Genomic DNA, 25,150 nt, shown 5'->3' on the forward strand with positions numbered 1-25,150 from the left:
AAAAAAAAAAAAAAAAAAAAAAAATTTAGTTACGTAACTAAATATTTATTAACTTACTCTAAAGAGACAACAGTTCTGCTCTGTCCAAGCAACCAGTGCATCAAAAAGAGTGTTCTGCACAGGTGGCGATATTTTCAGATTCTACAGAGCTAGTCTGAAAGTCCATAAAGTGGATCAATTGATTTTTCTTGCCAAAGAAATCTGCAATTGTGTCAGACCAGAATGTCATTATTACTTCTCCTTTAAATAGGTACAAAATGCACTTTTTCATATCTTTTAAACATACTGTAAATATGTGTCCCCAGTGTGTTTACAGACACTCAAACTTTGAGAAAAGACCATCCTCTATGTTTTTATCGAGCACCATCATTCAATAAAAGTGTGCACAAACATGCCAATTAGATGTTGCTCCCTTCTTGACGTCAAGAGCCTAATAAATTCACAGTATAAGTGCAGCTATACTCTCGGTTATAGTTGCTCTCTCGCATCAAAAACCAGCAGAAACAAGGATAGTCTATAACAAAGATGTCTCATTACAAGCAGCACTAATCGTATGAAATTTCATTCACTTCCTGGTCGGCACGATTGTGATTGCTTGCCCATAACAAAACATAATAACAAGCTGAGCAGAATGGCAGCTTGGTTCGCAGCCCCCCTGTAAAGTTCTTATTTTAAGGTGAAACTGATTCATTCAGTATTTTAACCAGTTTTAATCACCTTGTTTTTTTTGTTTTGGAGATGAAGATGGACTTCATTCATATAGCGCTTTTCTAGTCATAATGACCACTCAAAGCGATTTACACTACGATTCACATTCAACAATTCACACAGCACTTGCTATATACACAGCGCATCTCTATCACACACACTCATACACCAATGATACATCAGGGGCAATTTGGGGTTCAGTATCCAGAGAACCAGAGGAGGTAGGATTGAACCACTGACCTTCTGATTACTCCTAAACGATAGACACAGAAGGAATCCTGACCAGTAGAAGTTGAGTGCAATGATGGCAATGGTGGTGAAGACAACTCCCATGATCCCACATTACTTTGTTGTTTGTTATCATTTTGATTGCGAGACCCCTGGTAGGGTTGGTTGATCTGGCAAAAACATCATATGACAATCTTTTTCGGTAGAATCAAATCCACAATCTTAATCACGATCTGCATTCTGTTTCCACTCTGATTGGATTGTCATTCATTGAAGTCCTGACCGGAAGTTGTGATTAATATCTTTCTGCCAATTTAATGCTTTTTTTCAGATGTTTGTTTGCTCTTCGTTATTCTTCAACCACAATGCGGTTACAAATTGTGTAACAACCAATCACACTTTTTGTTTAGTTCATATGGAGTATCCGTTTGGAAAAGCTGTTATTTATTTATGAGGTGATGCATGTAAGTGTTTTGAAAGTATAGATGCTGCTGACCAGCTGACCCCCCCACGCCGGGCCTCAGGTTGTCTCTCATTCCATGGGCGGACTGTAACTGGAAAGACTGACCAGTGTCTTGGACTGCAGCTAAAAACTGCCACATGTATGAACACTGGCCGGATGTCATCAAACACACTACGAGTCTCAGGCGTGGTGACTACATTACTGGTGAAGCTTTTTTGTTGTGTCAGAGGTTTCATTTGATTGACCTGGTCTTAAGTCACTGTCCATGATTTTGTCAGTTTTCCATGTTTGATAGTGAGTAGGCTACTGAACTGGTGTAATTTAGCACAATCCCAGGGCAGGCTAATCATGAGCTTGATCCACATTTACTTTCAAACATCACAATCGTTTTTGACATAAATCATAAAACATAAACTGTAAACTGGCGAAGCTACATTAATAGGCAGTGTCACAAAATGGTCCGGTTACCTTGCTGTAAGTCAACAACACTGCATAACAGCCAATTTAGAAAATAATGTTTGAATTTACATATGAGTGGATTTAATATTGTTAATGTATTTCTGGTAGGCTTTGTGGTCACTTGCACACAATTTGAGAAACAAATATAAAATATTTTAAGAAATTTACTCGTGGACCACAAGGGGTCACTTGCAGACCACCAGGTCTGGCAGCAGTAGTTATGTAGTGTGTGTTTTACAGAGCCAGTTGATTGACAGCTTTTTGATACGAGTTATCCAGGATGGTTAGCGTTAATCTCTGTGAAGGAAAATACCCCGAAGTGAGCCATTTGAACACTCTTGTGATAGAGGCACCTAATCTCTACAAATGCAAATAGCACTGACAAACCTAGATAAGTTATCTCTTATACTATGTGGTGAGATGCAGATAGCCTGCAACAACAGAATAACAATGCACATGCCACATTGTGAATATTGTTTATTTTCAAGTATTATGGATTCAGAAGTTAAGTTAAGTTAATAATATATTTTAAGATTAAACCTTACAGATTACAAATCCAAGAGCAAGGTTTATAAACCATGCGCATGGAGATGTAAACTGAGAGTACAGATTTTCACATTGATTTTTTTTCTCCGTTGACCCCGGGGATCTGTGCAATGGTAATTTTATACAACTTTTTTTGTATTCATGAATAGCACACTGAGACTGTTTTCCCATTGATCTAGTAACTTATTATTTGTAGTATTAAATTAATACAAAACTTAATTTGCCTGTTTCACGTATATAACTGCATATAACCATGATTACAACACGCGAGCAGCTGCTTTTAATGAAGCACTGCTTGTGAAATATACTCTCACCTTTGCCATTCTAACCATCTGGTCCCTGGACATAGTATAATTGCAGTTGCAACCTTTTGTGAAGATCTAACAGTTTACTCTCAGTTTTCCTAATTTCTGTTTGGTTTCTAAGACTATAAAAGAGATTTTCCAGTTTTTCTAGGACACATGGAACCCTGTGTGCATAGACCTCCTACTAACCTTAAAGACCTGGCTGCGAGGCGTCTTGTTCCCATTGTAGCCCATGTCGTTGCCATTGTTCGGTGTTGAAGGCCCAAGGCGGAAAACATGACAGAAAATACGAACAATTCTCAGCAGACTCTTCATTTGAGCTTCATAACTGCTGGACAGGCTGAGAAGGGACAGAGGGAAAAAGAGGGACTGTTAGCAGTACTCAACAATCCATTTGCAATAACAACAAAAAATTTAACATACTAACACAGATAGCTGCAATGTAGGGAGACATGATATTGAAATGTTTTCCTTTTGTGACTTTGAGCCAGGCTCTTTCCTGCTGCCAGTCTTTATGCTAAGCAAGGCTAGCCACATCCAGACTCTGGTGTGCTCATGTACCTGAGAAAAGAGACATCAGACTGATATCAATCTATATTAACCCTAACCCTAACCCATCAGAAAGAAAGTGAATAATCTGATTATCCAAATTGTTAGATGATTTCTACCTATAAAACTATGAATAAGTACAATTAAAACTAGAGTGAAGTCAGTTTTCAAAAGCTTTAATAAAAGAGCATAAATTGGATGAATATATTGTGGCTGTCATTCTCGGTAATGCCAAAACATTCAGAATTACTGGAAAGTGATCCAATACAGACCATCTTTATACATCACTGAGAAGAATGTCTAAGAGACCTGAGACTTGATGTTGTTAAGATGATGAATTGACAGAACACTTATCATTTTTCAATTTTTTATTTTTTCCTTTAACTCTCCCTCTCTGGATGTATATAGTTGTATTGCTTTTTGTATTGTTTTTCCTAGAAGATGAAAAGAAATGGACTATGAGTCAATCTTAATGTATATTTTTCTTTCTTTTCTCATGGTTTGTATATCCATTTTATTACCTACGGATGATATAACAATGCTTTTTGAAATGAAAGGGAAAAAGAAAAAACCTAGAATGGACGTTGTATTTACAGAAATGAATGAAAAAGTTAGATCAATATACATGCAACATAAAACACATTTGAAAAAGGAAGCAAGTCAAATATTGTAGTAAATAGGTACAATTACACCTGAGAAGCTTGTGCCCATTGGTGGTAGCCACTTCAGCAAGACTGGTCAAGATCCTCTGGTAATGACTGTCACTCTGCTGAGAGACATGCTCCAAAACCTGCCTGAGCTTAACACACACACACACAGCCTCATCAATGAATGTAGAGAACTAGAATTACCGCCTCACGGTTGTATGCCTTTGCCACCTAAACTAGTTTCAGGTTAAATCCCTGTTTATCCTGAATCACATAAAATATTAACCATTTGTATGAAATTTCGCTGTTTGAAGTCTTGAGTAATGGCTAAAAGGTCACTGAAGTCATTGTGACCTTGACCTTGGAAAACCAAAATCTAATCAACTCATCCTTGGCTTTAAGTTGACATGTGTGCAAAATTTGAAGGGATTTCTTTAAAGAGTTATGGAGAAATTGCATTCGCAAGGCCAAAACTGTTTTGTGAGGTAACTGTAACTTTGACCTTTGACCCCCAAAATCTAATCAGTTAATCCTTGAGTCCAAGTGGACATTTCTACCAAATTTGAAGAAGTTCAGTGAAGGCGTTACTAAGTTATTGCTTTAACGAGAATGAGACATACAGACAGACTGATGGACGGACAACTTGAAATCATAATGCCTCTGGCCCTGGCTGTTGCCGGCGTGGAGGCATTAAAACAAAAGAGTCCCAGCTGAAGCTCACTTTTGTACCATTTGCAACCGTGCTCGGATATTGTGTTCACAAGGCCAAAACTGTGTATTGTGAGGTCACCAGGCCCTTGACCTTTGACCCCCAAAATCTAATCAGTTCATACTTGAATCCACGTAAATGTTTGTGCCAAAACTGAAGAAGTTCTGTCAAGGTGTTACTGAGATATCGTGTCCACTTTATGGGACAGACCAACGGACAGAGCGATGGACGAACGGATGGACGAACAGACAGACGGACAACCCTAAAACAATATGCCTCTGGCTATCACCAGTGTGGAGGCATAAAATCTGGTTATACCATGTTTTCCTTAATCTCATCATTCTGTGTCATCTGGATCAGGGTCTGGAACAGTCGGCTGTGGTGCTGGATGAGAATTTCACAGGTCTCTCCATATCCACCCTAAAAACACACAGCAGGAACAGGAACCACAGGAGCTCAGTATAAACTAAACAACAAAACACAAAAAGGAAAAGGAGTTAAATGCATGAAAGGTCAAAAGGTGATGAAATCCTCACCTGCACACAGAGATCCAGAGGAGTGATTCCATTCTTGTCAGCAAGGTATTTGGCACCTCGAGAGAGCAGGATCTGTGCCGTGTCTCTTTGGCCATGGCTACAGAAGAAAGACAAGTTTCAGTAAAACTGAACAGAACTGTAGCAATGAAGTGCCAAATACTGGCAATTAATCACCAACATTACAATGACATCACTGATGACAACACCTGCAAGCAAAGTAAAGAGGCGTGGCTCCAGAGACGTTTGGCCGGTTGATGTCAGCTCCGCTGTCCAGAAGACACAACACCGTCTGAGCGGACACAACACATCACATGCTGGGAAATATTTCACTGACACACAGAATAACAAGGAAAAAACTGGTGTCAACAATCAACAATTCGAATTAGGTTTTTAAGATTTACCAAAATTATCTTGGTGTCTCCTTTCTACATTCAGGATAAAAGGTTATAAAACAAAGAAAATCTCTCTCAAAGGATAATTATTACAAACTGGGTCTTATTTTTGTGGTTTGGGTAATCTTTTTTATCAGTTATGATTAATACTGAGCTCACCAAAGTAAATGTTGAGATTTCAGAATTACTAGACTAAAAGAGCTAAAACTACAAAAATAATAAAATAAATAAAAAATATCATTATTCTTAAAATCAGATGTGTTCTGTGACACTGAGGAAAAAGTTTTGGAAACCAGCAAAACTTATAGTTCACAATGGGAATTTTTAGTGTTTTGTTGTAGATTTGCATTCCCACATATTACATTTGCATTATATTGCATCCACCTTTAAAAAAGGGAATTCTGAATTCCCTCTTTTTCACATAAAGCCAAGCTCTGACAATAGCTACATCCACTAGCTGTGAGCACAGCAAAACACTCAGCAAAAGAATGGGAGTCATTCATTCTTTTGATGAGTGGCTGTTGTTGCATAAATGTGCAAATGTTTCACCATAAAAGCCCTATTAAGATATGGGGGGGTTTCTGTCCATAAAAACACTGGAAGGCTTTTAGGGTTAGGGTTATTTGAAACAATTACAGTTAGTGCTGGGTTTGTATTAGCCTCATAATGCAATAACTTTATCAGGGCAAACGGGAGCAGATTAAAACAAGGCTTGCCTTGTTTAAAGTGACTGCAAACTTCAGCAGGGTAAATGGGAGCAGATCAAAACGAGGCTTCTTACCAAAATATGAACGAGCAGGTACAGTGAAATGAAAGGGATGTGGTTGCATTGTGGAGAAGTCGTTCCTGAAAACACAATCTTTCATATCTGATAGAGGTATAAAGTTTAAATCCTGTCTTACAACCCTGTCTAGCCCAATTTTACTTTTTTCTATCCAGCCAGTCACAATCACAGCTACAGCCATAGCCGAGTCGTGTTTTGTCTCCACAGCCAGTCATAACCAGCCAACTTTAAGGCTACCCAGTGGCTATGGTTGAAGTCAAGGCTCTGCTAAAAAATATTTTTAATATATTATATATACTGTGTACTTTCTAGTTGGCTCACAGTTTTGTGTCCATTCTGACAGGCTACATGTAGAGCTGTTTGTCCCATGGCATCCTCCACATCCACATTGGAAACATGCTGGACCAGATCATGGAGGAGCTCCGTCCGCCCGTTCACTGCCAGCCAGTGGATCTGCAGCACAGGTTCAAATGGACAGTCACTATATTGACTACAGGAGTTGATTAACCACCAGTCACCTCGGTAATGCTGCAATAATGAGTACAATGATTTTGAGACATTCAGTACAACATGAACCAGGATTAGAGTCCACTCACAGCAGTCAGTCCCTCATTGTTGCAGATGTTGACATCAGCATTATATTCCAATAGTTTGCCCATACACTTCTTCTGTCTGAGGAAACAGTAAAGGAAAGTGTTTAGTAACAGTATCATCACAGACCATGAATCAAGAAGATGTTCGACTCACATTTTGTCAGTCAAGTCACTGAACTTTTTTTTCACATCATTGTACATTAATTCATTAATTCATTTACTGACTCGGTAACAAATAGTATCTTAATGTTCACACTTGTAATCAGATGTGATGTGAGTGTAAACTATATAACACTGTTAGCGTTACGTTACTCACACTTTTAATGTAATCTTATTAGACAAGTAACATTAGACAGGGAGGAGTTGTTTAACAAAGTGGAGGAGAGCAGAGCAGCGGGAGAGCTGGGTGAAGGTGCAGGGGAGAGAGATGAGCCTGGGTGCAAACTTTGCCACTGACTCAACTGGCATGTCCCACTGGTCATGATTTTTTTGAATGTCTGGTGATATGGATGTCACTGCAATTCGCAGGCAGTTTCCCAAGGACATTATGCGCCAAACGATTCCTCTCATGCATCTTTATTGCATTAACGCCTGACCTTATCCAGTAGTGCACAGAAAACAGGTCCAATGCTTTATCTAGCGCACGTCATTATGAACAGGTCATCATGGGCGGCCTCTTCTGACTCCAGAAGTTGCTACAAGTTGTCAGAATAGGTGGTGCTGGGTGCTTGAGGTACGTATGACAAATTTAATGACACGCACCACTCACCAGACTTCTGTGCTTTCACACCATAGCTGGAGCCTTGTCCGTCATGATCACGTTAATATTCTGAAATGATAACGAATGCAGGCTAAACTCTTCCAGTTTAGTAAATATAATGTCCCCAGTAGTGTGCTCTTCCAATGGAATAAGACACAGCAGCTCTTCCCTGAACTCTTTTCCATCAAAATATCTAACATCAACGCACATCTGGGCTACATCCTGTCATGTCCATGAAGAGACGTTAAGTTATGTTTAGTTTTGTCTGTCTCGTGACTTCTTGTTTTATTTTGAAAACCTAACTCTCCTCTCGTTTCAGGTAACTTCCTCCTTCCCTTGTGTGTTTCCCACTGGTCTGATTGTCTGCCCCACTCTGATTGTTTCCACCTGTTTCCCATTACCTTGTGTGTATATAGTCTGCGTTTCCCTTTGTCCTGTGCCAGTTCGTCCTGCCTTGTTGCCGGAGAACCACGCCAGCCACGTTATCCCATGCCAGGTTTTGAATTCGATGTTACGTATTGCCATAGTCTTGCTGTATATTATGTTGATACTTTTTCTTTACCTGTGTCCTGAATTTTTTGTTGGTTTTCCTCGAAAGTGTGATTTTTTTATTTGGGTACTTTGAATATATATTCCTCTGTTAGAGTGATTTTCCTTTGCTACTTATTAAAATATTGTTGATTGGTACTTTGTCTTGGAGTCGTGCATTTGGGTTCAAGTCTTAGTTCAGTTGTGACACATCCATGCTGTCAGTGCTCCTGTCAATTGCAAGGGAAAAGTAATTGGCCTGGCTGAGACCACTAATAATAACTTTGTGCACAGGGTTTCTGCAGAAGGTAGCAGACCTTGCAGAAGGGGCACCTGTTTCACTGAGGCAATGATACCATCCATCGAATTGTCAGTTGCCAGTTCCTCCAAAATTGTCACCATAACCTCCATTGAAAACCTCTGCATCAGTGAATGCCTGTTGTGCCATGCAAGCAACTAAGATGCTTTCAGCAACATACTTGTCACTTTCTCTTGAGCTGTGAGACCTTCCTATAGGATCCTGCTCCTGTATGTTTATAGCTTGCCGTCAGGGCTTCAATTTTCCATTTTCGTGCCTCTGTATGGAGTAGAAAGGCCACTTTGAATGTGGCATGCTTCATCTCATGATGCCGTCTAATATATTCTTTGCAAAGAGTGACAGCTTCATTGCAGATAAGACACAAGCTTTGCAATCGTGAAAGCAAGTGTTGTCTTTCCATTCTTCTTTGTATGCCATATTTTCACTGTCAATTCTCTTCTTAAAACTTTCAGATACCGACCTTTTCTCTACCCTGCTAGCTTAATTGTTTAGCTAACTCCACTACATTAAATGTAATAGCATACATACAGAACGCAAATGATTTAGAAAAAGAAGCTATGTTGTTCATAAGGAGGGGGGTCACTGAGGCCAAAGAAATAATTGAGAGTAAAAGTATGTGAACAAAATATTAGAATAAGTTAGTTTGTAACAAAGAAGCTGTCAGTCATTCTCAAAATTAAAATCTTAAATTATTCACAATGTGGAAAGGGAATTAAAACACAGGTCTTAAGAGCATTTCATGACCATTAATGATGATGACCTTAATTTCCTGAACATGACAGGAAAATGAAAACAGCAAGGACCCTGACCTTTATAGAATGGTTGAATGTAACACAGACTACATTAACTTCTGTATGGACACTGTAATACCAGCTGGACTGTACACTGCTTTCCAAACAACAAACCCTGGATCACCAGTAACATCAACACCCTCCTCAACCAGAAAAAGGAGGCCTTCAGGGATGGAGACAGGTGTGTGCAACATGAGCTGAAGAGGAGATTAAAGCAGGTGAAGGAGGACTACAAAAGAAAATGAGAGAGGAAGCTGCGGCACAACAAAACCAGAGAGGTGTGGAAGAAGATGAGGACCATCACTTGCTATAAAGACAAGAACAGTCAGGCAACATCAGGTGATGTGTACATGGCCAATGAGTTCAAACTGTTTTACAACAGGTGTGACACAGCCTCACCTGTTCTCTCTCCCACTGCGTCAGCTGCAGCTTCTCTTACGGCATCTCCCTCAAAACCTGACAATGCAGCTGCAACTCCCTCCATACTGGGGTCAAGTGTCCTGTCCTTTACAGTGAAGGAGATGAGGCTACGTCCTGGAAAAGCAACATGCCCGGATGGTGTGTGTCCGAGGCTGTTAAAGGACTGAGCAGCCCAGCCGGCTGAACCTCTCCAGAGGATCTTCAACTTAAGTCTACACACAGGGAGGGTCCTGGTCCTGTGGAAAACATCATAACTTGTTCCAGTACCTAAAGTAGGAAGACTGGCTGATGACTACAGACCGGTGGCCCTCACATTACACATCATGAAAACCCTGGAGCGGCCACTTCTCCACCTTCTGAGGCCACAGGTTGAACATGCACTAGACCCCCTACAATTCGCCTACAAAGAACATATTGAAGTGGATGATGCTGTCGTTTACATGCTCCACCGGGTCCATTCCTACTTGGATGAGCCAAGTGGTTGCATAAGGATTAGGTTCTTTGATTTTTCAAGTGCATGTAATGCCATCCAACCCCCCATGCCTAAATCCAAACTGGAAGGGAGGGGGGGATCCCTGCTTCACGTCCTGGATTGTGGATTACCTGACAAGACGACCACAGTAGGTCAGGCTGGGTAACTGTGTCTCAGAGACAGTCATGAGCAGCACCCGGGCTCCACATGGGACTGTTCTGGCTCTGTTCCTGTTCACCCTGTATACAGCCGACTTTAAATACAATTCTGAGTCTTGCCACATCCAGATATACTCGGATGACACAGATATTGTGGCGCGTATCAGGAATGGGCAGGAAGAGGAGTACAGGGATCTGACGATGGACTTCAATGAATGGAGCAACAAGAACTGACTCCTTGTAAATACCTCCAAGACAAAGACTCAGCCAAAGGAAGTGCACTAATTTAATTATTATTGTTTAATTATTATTAACTGTTATTATTAACAATGAGCTAACTGACACATGAACTCCACCTACGAGATATATAAAGTATCTATCTATCTATCTATCTATCTATCTATCTATCTATCAACTCATTTCATTCACAGAGTTATTTTTATCCAGCAGTTACAACAAGAAACAGTGCGTCGCAAAATCCAGTGGCATTTTTATCATTCATTTCTTGAATTTAGCCTTTGATTACGTTATGGCCCACCAGTAGATGGCCAAACTTACTTGCCAACTCCTGCTTTAAACTGTAAGAAATTCAGACCCATTAGTTTAACCTCCTGTGACAGTGAGATACTATCTAAAATACCTGGACAGGGTTATAACCTCCTTGATCCATCCAGACCAGGTTGGATTCATATGCTCCCACCCCTCAGCAGACAACAATAGAAGATTTGTTGATATTATGTGGGCAAAAAAGGCACTTGTTAGGGGTTGAGTGGCAATATTTTTTCTCCACCCTGGAATGTTTTGGTTTCAGAAAAAAGCTCCTAGATTGGATTAGTCTGATACATCCCAAAGCATCTGTGCTCACCAACGGCATCATCTCTCCTCTATTTGAACTCAGAAGGCAGGGGGACCCTCTCTCTTGGGAAAGGCAAACATTATAAAAATTAATTGCACTCCAAAATGTAACTACCTACTGCATGCTCTCACAGTATGAATTCCTTTACACTCCTTTGAACAATTTGATCAATCTTGTAATAAATTCTTGTGGAACAATAAACGTCCACAAATGAACCTCCAGAAACCGCAGAGGCCAGTTGACACGGGAGGCCTTGTGGTGCCTAACATGTTGTTTTATCAGCATGTTTTCACTCTCAGCATATGGCACAGTGGTTCTTGCCCCCTGAAAGTATCGGGTTGTAGCCCGGGTTAACTCTGTAAAGATGAACATCCTCCCCAAACTATCCTAGATTTTTCAATGCATACCCATTTTTGTCCCCAAGTCCTTTTTTGTAAACTATATGGTTTAGTCTGTAAGTTTCTGAGCCATAAATGGTTCATTTGCCAAACTGAATAAAACATGGGGACCTTTCTAAAATCAAAATTATAGAGTCTATTGGACACCATCCAGGCTGCATAAGGTGGGATTGGTGGACAGTTCAGAGTGCTGGAGGTGTCGTGATGGAGATGGTACTCTAGTACACATGCTTTGGAGCTGCCAAAAAATTAAGGAGTTCTGGTCTGCCATTCATATCAGTATAGAGAAAAGTACCAGACTAGACACCCCTTTCTCCCTGACTGTTTATTTTGGGTGACCCTAAAAGAGATGGTTGTGCGTGAAAATCCCAGTATATCAGCAGTCTCTGAAATACTCAGACCAGCCAGTCTGGCACCAACAACCATGTCACATTCAAAGTCACTTAAATCATCTTTCTTCCCCATTCTGATGTTCTGTTTGAACTTCAGCAGATCGTCTTGACCATGTGCTGACATGTTGCTGCCATGTGATTGGCCTATTAGATATTTGCGTTGACGAGCAGTTGAACAGGTGTACCTAATAAAGTGGCCGATGAGTGTATATTATAGTTGTAACAACTTCCGGTTTCATGGTGAAGCATCCAGTTTGCCAAACCACCACAGCTAGGCCATTCATTGAAAACTCACAATTTTCACAGTGACGCATCATGAGGGCATTATGCATTTTATGAAATTTGGGGCAGATTGGATAATGTACTGTATATTGGAGTTACAATAACTTCCTGTTGTCAAATTCACCAGGCAGCCACAGAACGAGCCTGAAAAAGTTTTTTCAAAGGTCATATGGTTGTACTGAGTTGATCTGATTAAAACTGTAGCACGTGAAATGGAAAAAAAAATGCGCCAAAATTGCACACTAATTTCAAAATGGCGGATTTCCAATTGGGTTTACGTTATGGCTTGAAGAAACTTTTTGTAGATCTCCATGTGTTATACATACCAAGCAATTTTCATACAGTTAAGTGAATCATTTTGTCGGGCTACACCGTTGAACTTTTCAAGGGTGTGCCCTTTTTCATTTAATAAAATAATGGATACTACATGAATACCCGCTCATTCAGGAACTGGACCCTGGAAGCCAATTGGTCTCTCAAGGACTGTTTTGTGTGCACAAATTAGAGAGTACTGTTGGAGTCACAGGAAAATGATAATGGCAAGGACACTGACCTTGATAGAATGGTTGAATGTACCACGGACTGCATTAACTTCTGTATGGACACTGTACACTGCTTTCCAAACAACAAACCATGGACCACCACTATGGCTGGGCGATATGGCCTAAAAGTAAGACCGCAATATTTTTAGGCTATATCGCGATACACGATATATATCCCAATATTCTAAAACAGAGCTGTAAACTAACGGTCGCCACTCGCCAAATGCGACTACAATATTCTCCTGGCGACTTAATTTTGGAGGGCTACATGCCATGGGGCAGGTAAATGTTTGTCACAATATAGCAAAAAATTGCTGCTATAAAATGCCTAGACATTTTTGGAGGTGCACATTGACGGACGCAGAGGCTCTGTGTCGGGGGTTCACGTCCACGCAGAGGCTCTGCGTCGTGACTTGACGCAGTAGTATAAATCAGCCTTCACGCATCACCACCAGCCCGCGCAGTGTGGAGGCGACGGGTATCATCAGTTTGTAGAAGATATGCTAAAGAAAAGCAGCGCACCAATTCATTTGTGGTTGGCAATAAAACGATGAAACTCGAGACCATCCGAGAGCACGAAGGAAGCAAATGTCACGCTGTTTCCAAATCAGTGTCTCGGGCTCAGTCCGAGCCTCTCTTCACTCAACCTGCCGTGACTGCTCTGACGTCTTTATCACAAGAGACCAAAGATCATGCACTGATCCACTTTGTTCTGTTCTATTTTTTTTTTTTTTTAATTTTCCTTGAATTTTGTCATTTGTTATCAGAACAGGAGGTTAACTGGTACTGGCACTGTCCATGTGCGCAATGTTTTGAATATTCAAAAGATTAAAAATGTATTTTGAATAATATTTTGGTCTCTTTTCTAAATATATATCGTTATATAATACTGTTATCTCAATGAAAAGTACTGAAACAGATGTATATGTAACAAAAAGTGGCAATTTATTACTTTCAATAGAACATCATAAATACATGATTTAACCCTTTGATGCACAGCCTGTTTTTCACTCATGACTGAGTGGTTCCCAGCAGATATAGACAGGGAAACATTTGTTGATAGTCATACTGATAATAGCAACACTATATATAACTGATATATGATTATGACATAGGCATGAAAAAATATAGAACTTTATATATAACTTTATATTTATAAATATATATAAACTTATATATATATATATAAACTTATTTTTAACCATTTTAGCAACTGCATGGAGAGACAGAGGAGGCCACATGTACTAGATGTTCATAACAGAAACCCAATGTTGGTTATAATTAGGTTGATAATTTAACAGGTGAAGGGCAGTATTTTACTGTGACTCCAACAGGACATTCCAATCTGTGCACTCAAAACAGTCTTTTAGAGACTCACTGGCCTCCAGGGTCCAGCTCCTGAATGAGTGGATGGTTGCAGCCTGCCTCAGTAAACAGGGTTTGTAGGAAGGCTGAAGAAAAACCAGAATATGATCAAGTGTCTTATTTTCCCTTGTGGGACAGTCAACAGCTAACTACAGGCTCCGCTCGTGGTTGAATGTAAACAAACAATGCCGACAATGTGAGAGAACTCCCTTGTTACATAGTATGGTCCAAGACCAACTGCCAACAGTTCAACATCCCGACAGCAGATCTTCTCCTTCACTGTGATATGACCTGGCTGCACCATCTTTTGCTCACAAGCAGAACCAGTCCACCTTTTTTCTTTCCATTTGCGCTGACGTCTGTCCAGTCATGCTGGTAAGCCAGGTAAACAGTCAGGAGTATTGTCATTTAACCAGGTGTCCGGGAAACACATGAGACTACACTTGTGATATGCTCGCTGGTTCTTCACAAGAGCCTCCAGTTCATCACACTTGTTAGCCAGGGAGTTGACATCTCAGGATCGATACTAGAAAAGGCTTATGTTACGGCTGGTGACACAACACCAGAAGGAAGTTTACTGCATGAAAGTTTATTGAAAATAGATGGGGGAAACTGAAAAGAAAATAGATACCTTGCACAAAGGTGCTGCTGCAGCAGGAGGGAGAAAGAGAGAGCTGACTCTAAGGGCCGGCCTAAATAGACTCAGCCCACTAGTCAGCACAAGTGTGTGTCAATGAGGCGATCCACCAAGAGGGATCAGCATCAGGATCAACACGAAACACCAAAATAAAACAGAATCCAACACTATGTAACACTTCCCCCCATAAAGATGGCACTTATGTGACATTATTCATACACTCATGGCAGAGCATCAGCCCCAACATTTTATGGCGATGGCAATGTTGGCCCAATGCATCAGCCTCTGGTTACTGTTGTACATTCAATGCAAGAAAACCAAAGGATAATGATTTCTGCTTCTTATTTAAAGCTGAGCAGTCAGCTACAATGTGGCCTGGCTTCTTGTCGTAGAAACAAATCGTATTCGAGCGTCCATTTTTAGAGCTGAAGACTTTGTTAGCAAAAACACAGGGAGAGGAACTACTACAAGGAATCTTACTAGAAAAGCGAGAACGCTGCAGGGGTGTGTGAGTTTTAACCTCAGTTTGGAACTTATCACTATGGGCTAAAACATATTCATCAGCCATTACAGCAGCATGTCGTTAAAAAAAGAAATAGTTTCTCTTAAGAACAAAAGAGGCCAAATTAACAAGGAAAGTGTTAGAGGGTTATCTCACTCGTCAGGTGCTAAGGAAATGTTCCAATGTGTCTAGGCCTTGCTGGTGGTGAATATTTGTGTATAAGGACTCAATGTATAAAGTACACATGACTGCATTTGGATCAATTGGTGGAAGTTCTTTAGACTTTTTCCTTTCTCCTTGCACCTTGGAAGTAAGTGAAGTTGTGCCATAAACATCTACTTAGCTCAAACCAGACTGGCCATTCACCTTTGATCTCTCTCATCAATGAGGCGTTCCCATCCATGCACTGCCACCCACTAGATGTTTATTTTTTTTGCACCATTCTGAGTAAACTCTATGTGAAAATCCAAGGTGAACAGCAGTTTCAGAAATCTTAAAATCAGCCTGAGACCAACAATCATCAAGTCACTGAGATCATATTTTTCTCCATTCTGATCTGATCATTTGGATCATCTGCGAGATTTTATGTATTTAACTGCTACCACATGATTTTGTAATTGCAGACCTAAAAAAGACCTAAAAGTCCCTAATAAGTGTTCAGTGAGTGCATGTTTTTTGGGTAGCTGTGTGTTGTTTCAGCATGCACAAAAGGGCTAACGTGGCTCAGAGCTGATTGAGAGTTGAGAGTAACCATTTATATTAGGGGCGAATTGTCTGTTGATATGAGGAGTAAAGAGGTGTAGCAGACATACCTGGTCTGGTATCAATCACAAGCCATTAAAGAAGTTCACAGTAAAGACATGCTGAGTTACTGACCCCAAGTTGACACTTTCTTACTCTTCCCACTATCAAACTATCAAACTATCAAAGTGATAAGAAACAGAGACAAAGGACCCTTCTCTCATAAACAGACCAGCTTCGAGCATGTCAGAGATTTGAACAGCCAGATCATGGGTCAAAGGGTCAGATCCAAAGGATCAACCAATGGACAACCAGGCAAATTGGAGAATATAATTTAAATCTCCATTTTGTAACAATAAGACTGTATCTGTATTGATATTTGATTGTTTCTTATATAAGAAAAGTAACACTGACAGGACTTATTATTACTAAAGTGTGAATTCTGGACTCTCTGTGCCATGTATGAATACATACACACACAACCCTCTCCCCCAGAGTCAGAAACTATAACCCACATTCCAATTCTAAATAGTGCCCAGCAGTCACATATGTTGCTTGATCAGCTGTGTCATTCAATGTTTTATAGTCATGGTGGAAGACGGATGTGCACATTTTGTAGGAAAACTGATTGAACAATTCTAAATTATTGTGGAAAATAACTCTCTTCTCTAAGCTGAAACAAAGGAGATGCCTCTGAAATGTGCGCCAGCCTCCAGGAGATTAAAACAGTTGTGATAATTTCACATATTGCTCTTAGCCATCTGCTCTTACATATAGGCTGTTAGCCACAACTCTTAGACATTGCTTTTTGCCCTTTTGCACTTAATTGTTTGTCCATGTTCTTTGTTCTTTCTCTGCCACGTGCTCCAAGTAACATTCTTTTTGTCTAGCACGATTTATCATTTTATAAGCCAAGTCCAAACTAATGGAACCAAAACAGCAGAAGTACCTCAGAGTAAATTTTGTAACTTTTAATTATTATCAAATTTTAATTTTAAGATTTTTGACAGTTTTGGAGTCATCTGGTCAACGCCGGCCAAGTTATCTAGCAAAAGTTAAGTGCATTAGAGTTTATTCTGCATAAAACCTCAAGCAAATAACATATCTGACCACGACTGCCGGCAGAGAAGCCTACCAGTAAGCAAGAGTGCCTGAGACGGAAAGTCTGCTGGCAAATGCCACTAAAGTTCAGAGACATCGGCAGAGCTGGTTATCCTGGGAACAACGACGTCGCCTCCGAGAGGTCCCACTTAGAGTGACTGTTGTCAAGGTTACCAATCAACCTCAGCTGCTTGGGCTCCAGCCAAGGGTCTCCAGGTAGGGCACAACTCACAGTATGCCGGTCTTAACATTCTGCTCATGATGGAATTAGCACATTGGTGTTTATAAATTGTTTACAGAAGCAAGAGGATGAATGTAGAGGTAGACAGTAGGATTCTGGGAGCTCAAATTCAGCCAAATGCAACACCTTGCTCCCCAAAAAACCATCAAATTTAATTTGTTTTTAAATTAAAAAAAACAAAATATTTCTTTACCTTATTTATGTGCCCTTCTTTAATTTCAATTCAATGTGAGTCTCTGCTGCGTTTTTCTGTCATTTACAGTTTCTCTACTCTCCTCTAGAGCAGAGCAGGTGAGAGACAGGCTGACAACGTTAGGTGCAATAAAAGCTTTCGATTAAAATAAATCCTTATAAATCCCTCTAAAACCAAATACGGACAGACATCAATCATCTGAAAGTCAGGCAAAACCACTGTGTTTTAAACGCAATCAGTGGCAACAGTGGTGAAGATGTTAGCAGCTCTGCTACTCATGGCAGGGAAGCTAGTCCTAAAAGCACTGGCAGCTCTCCTGCTGTTACACCTACAGTACAAAGAGAAAATAACAGCTCGGAAACCCTGGAATATCCAAAAGTGAACTCAAAAGTGTCACAAGAAAAATGTATACTAAAACTGAATTAAAACTGAACACAACACCAACATTTAAATAGATATGAAATGTATTACAAGGCGCATACCCATTCCTAGCAGCAAGGTGCAGAGGGGTACAGCCTGAGATGTCCTGGTAGTTTGGGTTGGCTCCCCTCTTTAGTAGCAGAACGAGACACTCCACTGATCCACAGCTGTAAAGAGAAAATACAGGGCAACTTAGCTGTCCTGCATACTCCCTTCTTCTCAATGTGACAGGTCAGTGTTATCAGCAACAAACAGTGTTTTCATCTACTTTCCAATTTCCCTCCCTCGAAGTATCTAGCACTGAAAAATTACATTTGAAGAATTCAATAGTGACATCTCTTTCCTGAAACACTGTTCCTCTGTGGATAATCCATAGACCTGACTAGACACAGTTTTCATTCCAACTACTAAGTTAATAGCTAACTACTAATTGCTACTCAAAAAACAGACCCCAATTATCAATCCTATGTTTTTCACAATTTGGATAGACTGACCCCAGACACTTATCAAGATGAGCATGACTGATGACCATGAGAAAAGTCTGGATGATATGAATAATTGAGTGAGCAGGTGTGTATGTTTTTCAAAATAAAGCTTAATGTATGAACCAAAAGAACACATGGATTTCAAAGTGTTCTGAAAATATAGTTATGTGTGAAAACATGATGTTGCTCTTGGGTAATATACAAGACACAGACTTACATGGAATAATAATATATGTATTTAACATTTTTAATTGTCATCAGGAGGATAAGGATGTACCAAACTAGATTTTTGGTCTCTATACTGATGTTTCTGATCTCCATATACGCCCATACCTTGAAAATTCAATTACTTTCCCATCTGTAGATCTTGCAGCTACATAAAAATGGCAAATTCTTCAATGTTAAAAATAATTATTAGGTTCAGCCGTATCAATAGACCTTGTAGTACATTAGTTCCCAAATCAAATTACCTTCAACCCAAAAAATATTTATATATATATATATATATATATATATATATAAACTTAACCAAAGCGGAATGGGTCCAGTCAGTTGTTATGGAGAGTTTTTCTCCAAAACCACTAGAAAAATCTAATTGATTTCAGCTTTTTTTTTTTTTTTTTGTCAAACTACAACTTCCATAACTGATGATTTACTACTACTTTTCTACTACTTTCGACTAGTCTCCATTTACCTTGATGACAGCTTTGCACAATATTGGCATTATCTTAACCAGCTTCATGAGGTCTTTAATATCAACAGGTGTGCCTCATCAAGAGTAAATTAGTGGGATCTCTTGTCTTCTTTATGTGTTTGAGACCATCAGTTGTGATGTGTCATGGTAGTGTTGGTATATAGTAAATAGCCCTACTGGACAAGGAATGGAAAGACACAATGCTACATGTCATACAGACATTTGCCTCCCAACTACTCAACATCTCTTTGTAACAAATTCTGAAATATGCTGGACGAGAGAGAGAGTCCTGAAAGGGTGTGAGTGAAAAATATCTTACTTGGCAGCAATGTGCAACAAACTTCTCTTCACCCGTCCAAAGGCGTAGTTCACATCAAACTTGGAGTTGAGCAGCAACTCTGACACTGACCTTTTAGACACAGGATGGAACAAGTAAATTATTTCTTCTAAAGACATACACACAAATTCACTATACCTCTACCTAATGGTAGCAGACATAAAGATGAATGGAAAAACACAATGAGACTTGTTACTACTGGTAAAAATATGTAAACATGCCACAAGCTTACCTGTGCTGGTCAGCCATGACCATTGGCATGAGTGTGTACACTGCAGTCTCATTGTCTGTGGAGAGCAAGCCAGAAGAGGAATGAAACTATCAGACAAAACTTGACAAAATTTAATAGACACTACTGGCCTTATCTTACACCCAGAACAAAGCGTAACGCAAGTGTCTTTGCTAGTGTTAGACCAACGCAGCTGTCATTTTTCCGTCCAGCACCCACATTGATTAAATAGCAAATACACTTGTGCCTATCTGTGTGCCCATGGGCGTGTTGGTCTTAAAATTAGATGTGGTCAGGTGAGTTGTTGGCGCATTGCTATCTTGAGAAAGTGGAAAGTCATTGCGCTAACCTGGTCTTAAGTCAGTGGCGCAGTATTGCACTGTAATTTTAAGGAGCACTGTCAAGAGAGTAATATGTGCCAACATACACGCACGCATAGTGCACGTACACTCTGCCTGTTACACACAAGCAGAGTGAGCTGAAAATGCTCTTAGATGTTGGATAAGTCAGGTGAAACATTATAACACAGCCTCAGAGGGTCGGAGCATCTTTGTGACATGTTGTGTGTTATATAACGGTGTCATATTTCATATGGATGTCTCTTGCACGAGACTCTACAGAGAAGCGTTCTTTCATCACTTACTTTTGTCCACCACAGTTTCATAATAAACTGAGGATCTATTCACGAACAGCACATTGATTCGCTCAGCCCTTCTTTGCATCTGCGCACAGAGCTGCTGCATGCATGTGCGAGGACTGCTCTAACTGGTCAGTCAAAATATATGATCAACTGACCTGTGATTGATTTATTGGATGTTACGCCCCAAAACACTCACATGAACAATTACGAGATAAGTACAACAGTGAGCAGTGGATTTCTTCAAACCCACACACACAGTCACTTCATGTTGTCTGATATACTGTGTTTGTTTTTGGTATGCTGTGCTCCACAGCAGAAACTCTGTGGAAAAACTGGGTGTCCCACATTTATGTTTCCCAGAGTGGGAAAATGCCTGCAAATGTACATGTCTCACATGGAATACACAGAGATACACACAACAGGCTTTTCTCACAGCACACATATTTTTATGTTATAGACAGAAAAGCAAAGATGTAAATATCAAAACGAATTATGACTCTTCCAGGGCAGCACGTGTAACATGTCGATCTAGCATGTTACATTCAATACGCAACAATAACCTTGTATAGAATTAAATTTTGTCAGTATATTTATCTTCATTAGTTTGTGTAAAGTATACATATTTTTGTCATTCTTATATATTTTTTTGACGTTATTTAGTAATTTCATAAATAGAGCTAGGTTACCAAGGTAACAATACATCTATATAAAGTCCATTACCAGGGGAACAAGTCAGACCGGGCTTGTATCCCCCAGGTGAGTGAGTGACTGTGAATGATATCTGTAAATATTAATATTTTAATGTATCTAATCTAAGAGAGACAGTGAATATATTAAATTGTTTTATTGAGACCGGGCTTGTATCCCCCAGATCCCGAAGTGCTTGTGAGCAAATCAGTGAATCGACATCGGAGCTGTGTCTCTTCATTGGAGCGTTGGAGTCAACCAAACTGCCAGCCATTACTTGCACTGACTACTACACAATGCAGAGACTGTAACTATTATGTTGAAAAAGAGATTTAATGGGATATCATAAACTATATATTCAGGAGCAAATTGAACCCCGTTACACACGATATGCAAAACAAAATTATATTGATATGACAGATATTGTGATCGTGATATGAGTCACAATGTCAGTTGGATTAATAGTTTTTGCATTTCATTTTCACTGAAAATGGGTCTCATACGAAACAAGCATGTTCCTTTATGTCTGGAGAATAAAAATTGTACACATTTTACCAAATAATTGCAGCTCCTGCGATTTGGATATTGCGATTTTGACTATATTTCGATTAATTGTGCAGCACTACTCTTTTCCATGCAGCTGCTTCAGTTTCGGGGGCCTGGTTTTCTATTATTATTGGCTCACTGTCACACTGCCATCATGGTTTACTGGGACACTGGAATAGAACAGAGCCAATTGTTGATATTATGAGCAACACCTGTGCTTTTCCTACTATGACAAGACAAAATTTGTGCTGTGAAAAGGCCTATACAAACAATATGGACCCTCACCCTACAATGTACCACTTCTATTTTAAAGCTCGTATCTGTGACATGACTGATGTATGTGAACAGAGGAATGAGAGAACCATGAGTACAATGGCTCTGTTTTTGTGATTGATGGTAAGTTTGTTGTTGTTGTTTGTCATTAGAAACAACATAGTGAAGACACAAGGGTACATCACAGTATTGGAGGAGTTGAATTATGCTTTAATAAAGCAACAACAGGAAGTGGGGGATCAAAAAGGGTGTTTTGAGTTCTATTTTCTCATTACTCATACTGCTGAACTAAAAGCTAACTTTTTTTTTTTAATTCTGGGAATATTCATAGCAACCATGTTTATGCTATGTAATTCCCAAACTAATCTTACATAAACTAGAATGGATAAGCAGCAGTAAATGAGTCATTATAAGAACACATTAAGAAGACATGAGTTTGTCATATTTCAGACTAAAAACTTTGCAAACACCTACTAGACATTGTACAGGAATCTGCTTTCTCATCAGCAGTCCAGTTTTAAGCATTCCACTAGCATATTTTTTAATTATAAAAAAAATAGAGCCCCCAATCCTATCATACAGGAGTTTCAGTCTGACTTGACAGACTGAAACTCCTGTATGCTTTGACAGCTGGCAGTCACAAACTGAATACAAACAAGGAATATCAAAACTAATTCCACAGACTCGACTGGACTAGTCTTTAGTATCGGTGAGACTGACAGAGGCCGACGCGGGGTTCTGTGTCTGTGGGAGCACGTTAAGACCATCTTTGGTTGCTCGCGGGTCAAGCTTCGAAGACTATATCGTTACCTTCTGGGAGTTCCACGGTCCTGGCCCGGCGGAGGGAACGGGTCAGCCGGTTGAGCTGTACGTTGAGCTGTTCCATCGCCCGTTCCATCATAGGTGAACGCTCCACCAGGATGAAGCTAGGGAACAAAGGCTCACCCGTCAAATTACTTGTTCCTAATGTGGTTGTGTTGTTCCTGGGCGTCGTCCATGGGCGCTGTCAGATGGGGAACCGTTTCTCCGACAGACAGTGATTTACAATACACTATTTTTTTTTACTGCCACACTGCTCAACTCATTCACCTACAACGACCGTTACGACTTCCTGTTATGATGACGTTGACACCCTATGCAGTGTGGGTGATGTAGTTCTTAGCTCTTATTGTGCTTTGAAATTTATTGGCGATTGGCAAACAACGAATTGGTGCATTACCGCCACCAACTGGAATGGAGTGTGGATCACAATGTCTAGTAACTGACTCATATTCCAAAAATAAATAAATTAAATTAAATATATAATAATAATAATAATAATAATAATAATAATAATAATAAGTGTAAGGAACCTCATATCCTTTTAATCAGTTTTGTTATTTCAAGTATGGAGGTAGATTTGTTTAAATATTATTTTTGTGAACAGATTAATAATCCATGCGTAAATGTGTAATCTATGAATAAAATTCACCTTATACAAATACTAAGAAGATATTTGCAAATTCCCAAAAATATATTGCAAATGTAACGGATTTGCAAATACACAAACAATATCCAAAGATTAAAAAATTATTTGGGAATACATTCAATTAATTTAGAAATAAATGAAAAGCATTTGTAAATATATAAATATTTACAGCTTTCAAATAGACATTTGTAAATCAATTTTCTATTTGTAAAGCAAAAAAGCATTTGTGGATCTCAATTCTACGCTTGTGGATTTCCATTTTACACACAGAGTTTTGAGACAAACTTTCCGTTGTTATATCAAGTTATATCAAGGTACTTTCAAAAAAGAGCAGGTCTAGACCTTCTCTTTATGATATTAGTTACAGAGACCCAACAATTCCCACCAAGAGCAAGCACTAGGCGACAGTGGCAAGGATACCTCTAGTAAAACCAGACTCAGGGTGGGCGGCCATCTGCCTCGGACGTTGGGTTAGAGAGATAGATAGATAGAGAGAGAGAGAGAGAGAGAGAGAGAGAGAGAGAGCAAGAGAGAGCACAGTGGAAAATAATAAGAACGTGCAATGATAGCAATATTAATAATAGTGATACTAGCGGCAGTAACAGCAATAGTAATGTAATGGTAACTGTAGTGCTCCTACAGATAAAAATAGTAACAACAGCTTTATAATAATTATCATTATTAATTTTAGTAAATTTTAGAAGGTTTAGCAGCAGGTGTTAAACAGGATCATGGAGGCAGTAGGTGGTTTGCAGTTGCAGATCCAGACTCTACAGCTCTGGAAGCGGAGAGAACATGCAGAGAGTAACAGGAAGGAGATAGAGAAGGAGAAGGGAGAGAGAGAGGCACACAGCCTGGGTGCTCATGTGCTTGAGGGAAAAAACAATGTTTAGAATGATGCAGTGGTTTTCAGAAAGTTTACAGTGATCTTGTCGCCAGGACAACCTGGAATATACTGTACTGAGTTTACTGATTTATTGAGACTGAGGCCCACCCACCAGTGGTGTTAGAAAGTGCCAGTTTGTTTCCTCCTCTCCACTAGGAGGAGGCACCCAGTGGTGGCTCAGGATGGTGGTACCTCCCACCTTATAAATAGAGGCCTGAGGATCACTTCCTCCTCTTTGTTCCCAAACACCTTTGTTTGTCAGGTGTTTGCAGGTGTTTGCCATGTGTCTTTTGACTTGACCTTCAATGTAAGTAGTTATTTTATATTCCTTTGAATTATGGTGTGTCTGAAATAGCTGCGTTGGTACAAGGGGGCAGATAACAGCGAGGAAAGTGAATGTCAGGGAGATTTTTCAGTTCCTCCCATGCTTGCCATTTCTCCAACAAGCTATCTGTTCTGATGAGGTTATCCCATCCTCTCTCCTGCTTCCATAGATCTTGTACCAGGATCTTTGCACGGGTTGTGAAAGGGGTCAGATGGGTCAGAGGATCATATTGGCTTGCCAGCACTTTATATATATTCCTCATCGTAGGCTGATGGTAAGTGATGGATCTATTCTTGTAACCCAGCACGTCTGCAGAGCAATTCCATTGGAGGCCAAGTGTCAGCTCTTTGGGGTCTCCATTGTCTGAGAGCCACAATTCACTAGTTTTCGACTTTGCATCAAGGGAAAGATGGTGTATTATAGCTGGATCATTACTAGCCCATTGTCTGATGTCAAACCCACCATCAGCAGGCAAAGGTCTCATTTTGTCAATGAGGGATTTGGCTTCATGAGGGGAAGGGAAACTTTGGAGGCAGTTATCGA

At 39.8% G+C, this 25,150-nt stretch overlaps 1 protein-coding gene across 1 annotated transcript in view; it reads right to left on the reverse strand.

Moving 5' to 3' along the window:
* hace1 (HECT domain and ankyrin repeat containing E3 ubiquitin protein ligase 1) overlaps window positions 1-23,027 on the reverse strand; it is a 71,772-nt gene extending 48,745 nt beyond the window's left edge. Inside the window, exons 1-11 of the mRNA XM_023411905.2 lie at window positions 22,739-23,027; window positions 19,786-19,840; window positions 19,536-19,625; window positions 18,100-18,204; window positions 6,923-6,998; window positions 6,648-6,779; window positions 5,357-5,439; window positions 5,151-5,247; window positions 4,933-5,034; window positions 3,951-4,057; window positions 2,899-3,049 (exon numbers count right to left, since the gene is read on the reverse strand). Coding sequence (XP_023267673.1) covers window positions 2,899-3,049; window positions 3,951-4,057; window positions 4,933-5,034; window positions 5,151-5,247; window positions 5,357-5,439; window positions 6,648-6,779; window positions 6,923-6,998; window positions 18,100-18,204; window positions 19,536-19,625; window positions 19,786-19,840; window positions 22,739-22,829 — 1,089 coding nt within the window. The 5' untranslated portion in view covers window positions 22,830-23,027. The remainder of the gene's footprint in view (window positions 1-2,898; window positions 3,050-3,950; window positions 4,058-4,932; window positions 5,035-5,150; window positions 5,248-5,356; window positions 5,440-6,647; window positions 6,780-6,922; window positions 6,999-18,099; window positions 18,205-19,535; window positions 19,626-19,785; window positions 19,841-22,738) is intronic.
* Between the last annotated feature and the right edge of the window lie 2,123 nt (window positions 23,028-25,150).

The sequence above is a fragment of the Seriola lalandi genome, unplaced genomic scaffold, assembly GCF_002814215.2.
Source record: "Seriola lalandi dorsalis isolate HSWRI2012SDOR001 ecotype SW California unplaced genomic scaffold, Sedor1 jcf7180002054473, whole genome shotgun sequence".
Lineage (NCBI taxonomy): Eukaryota > Metazoa > Chordata > Actinopteri > Carangiformes > Carangidae > Seriola > Seriola lalandi.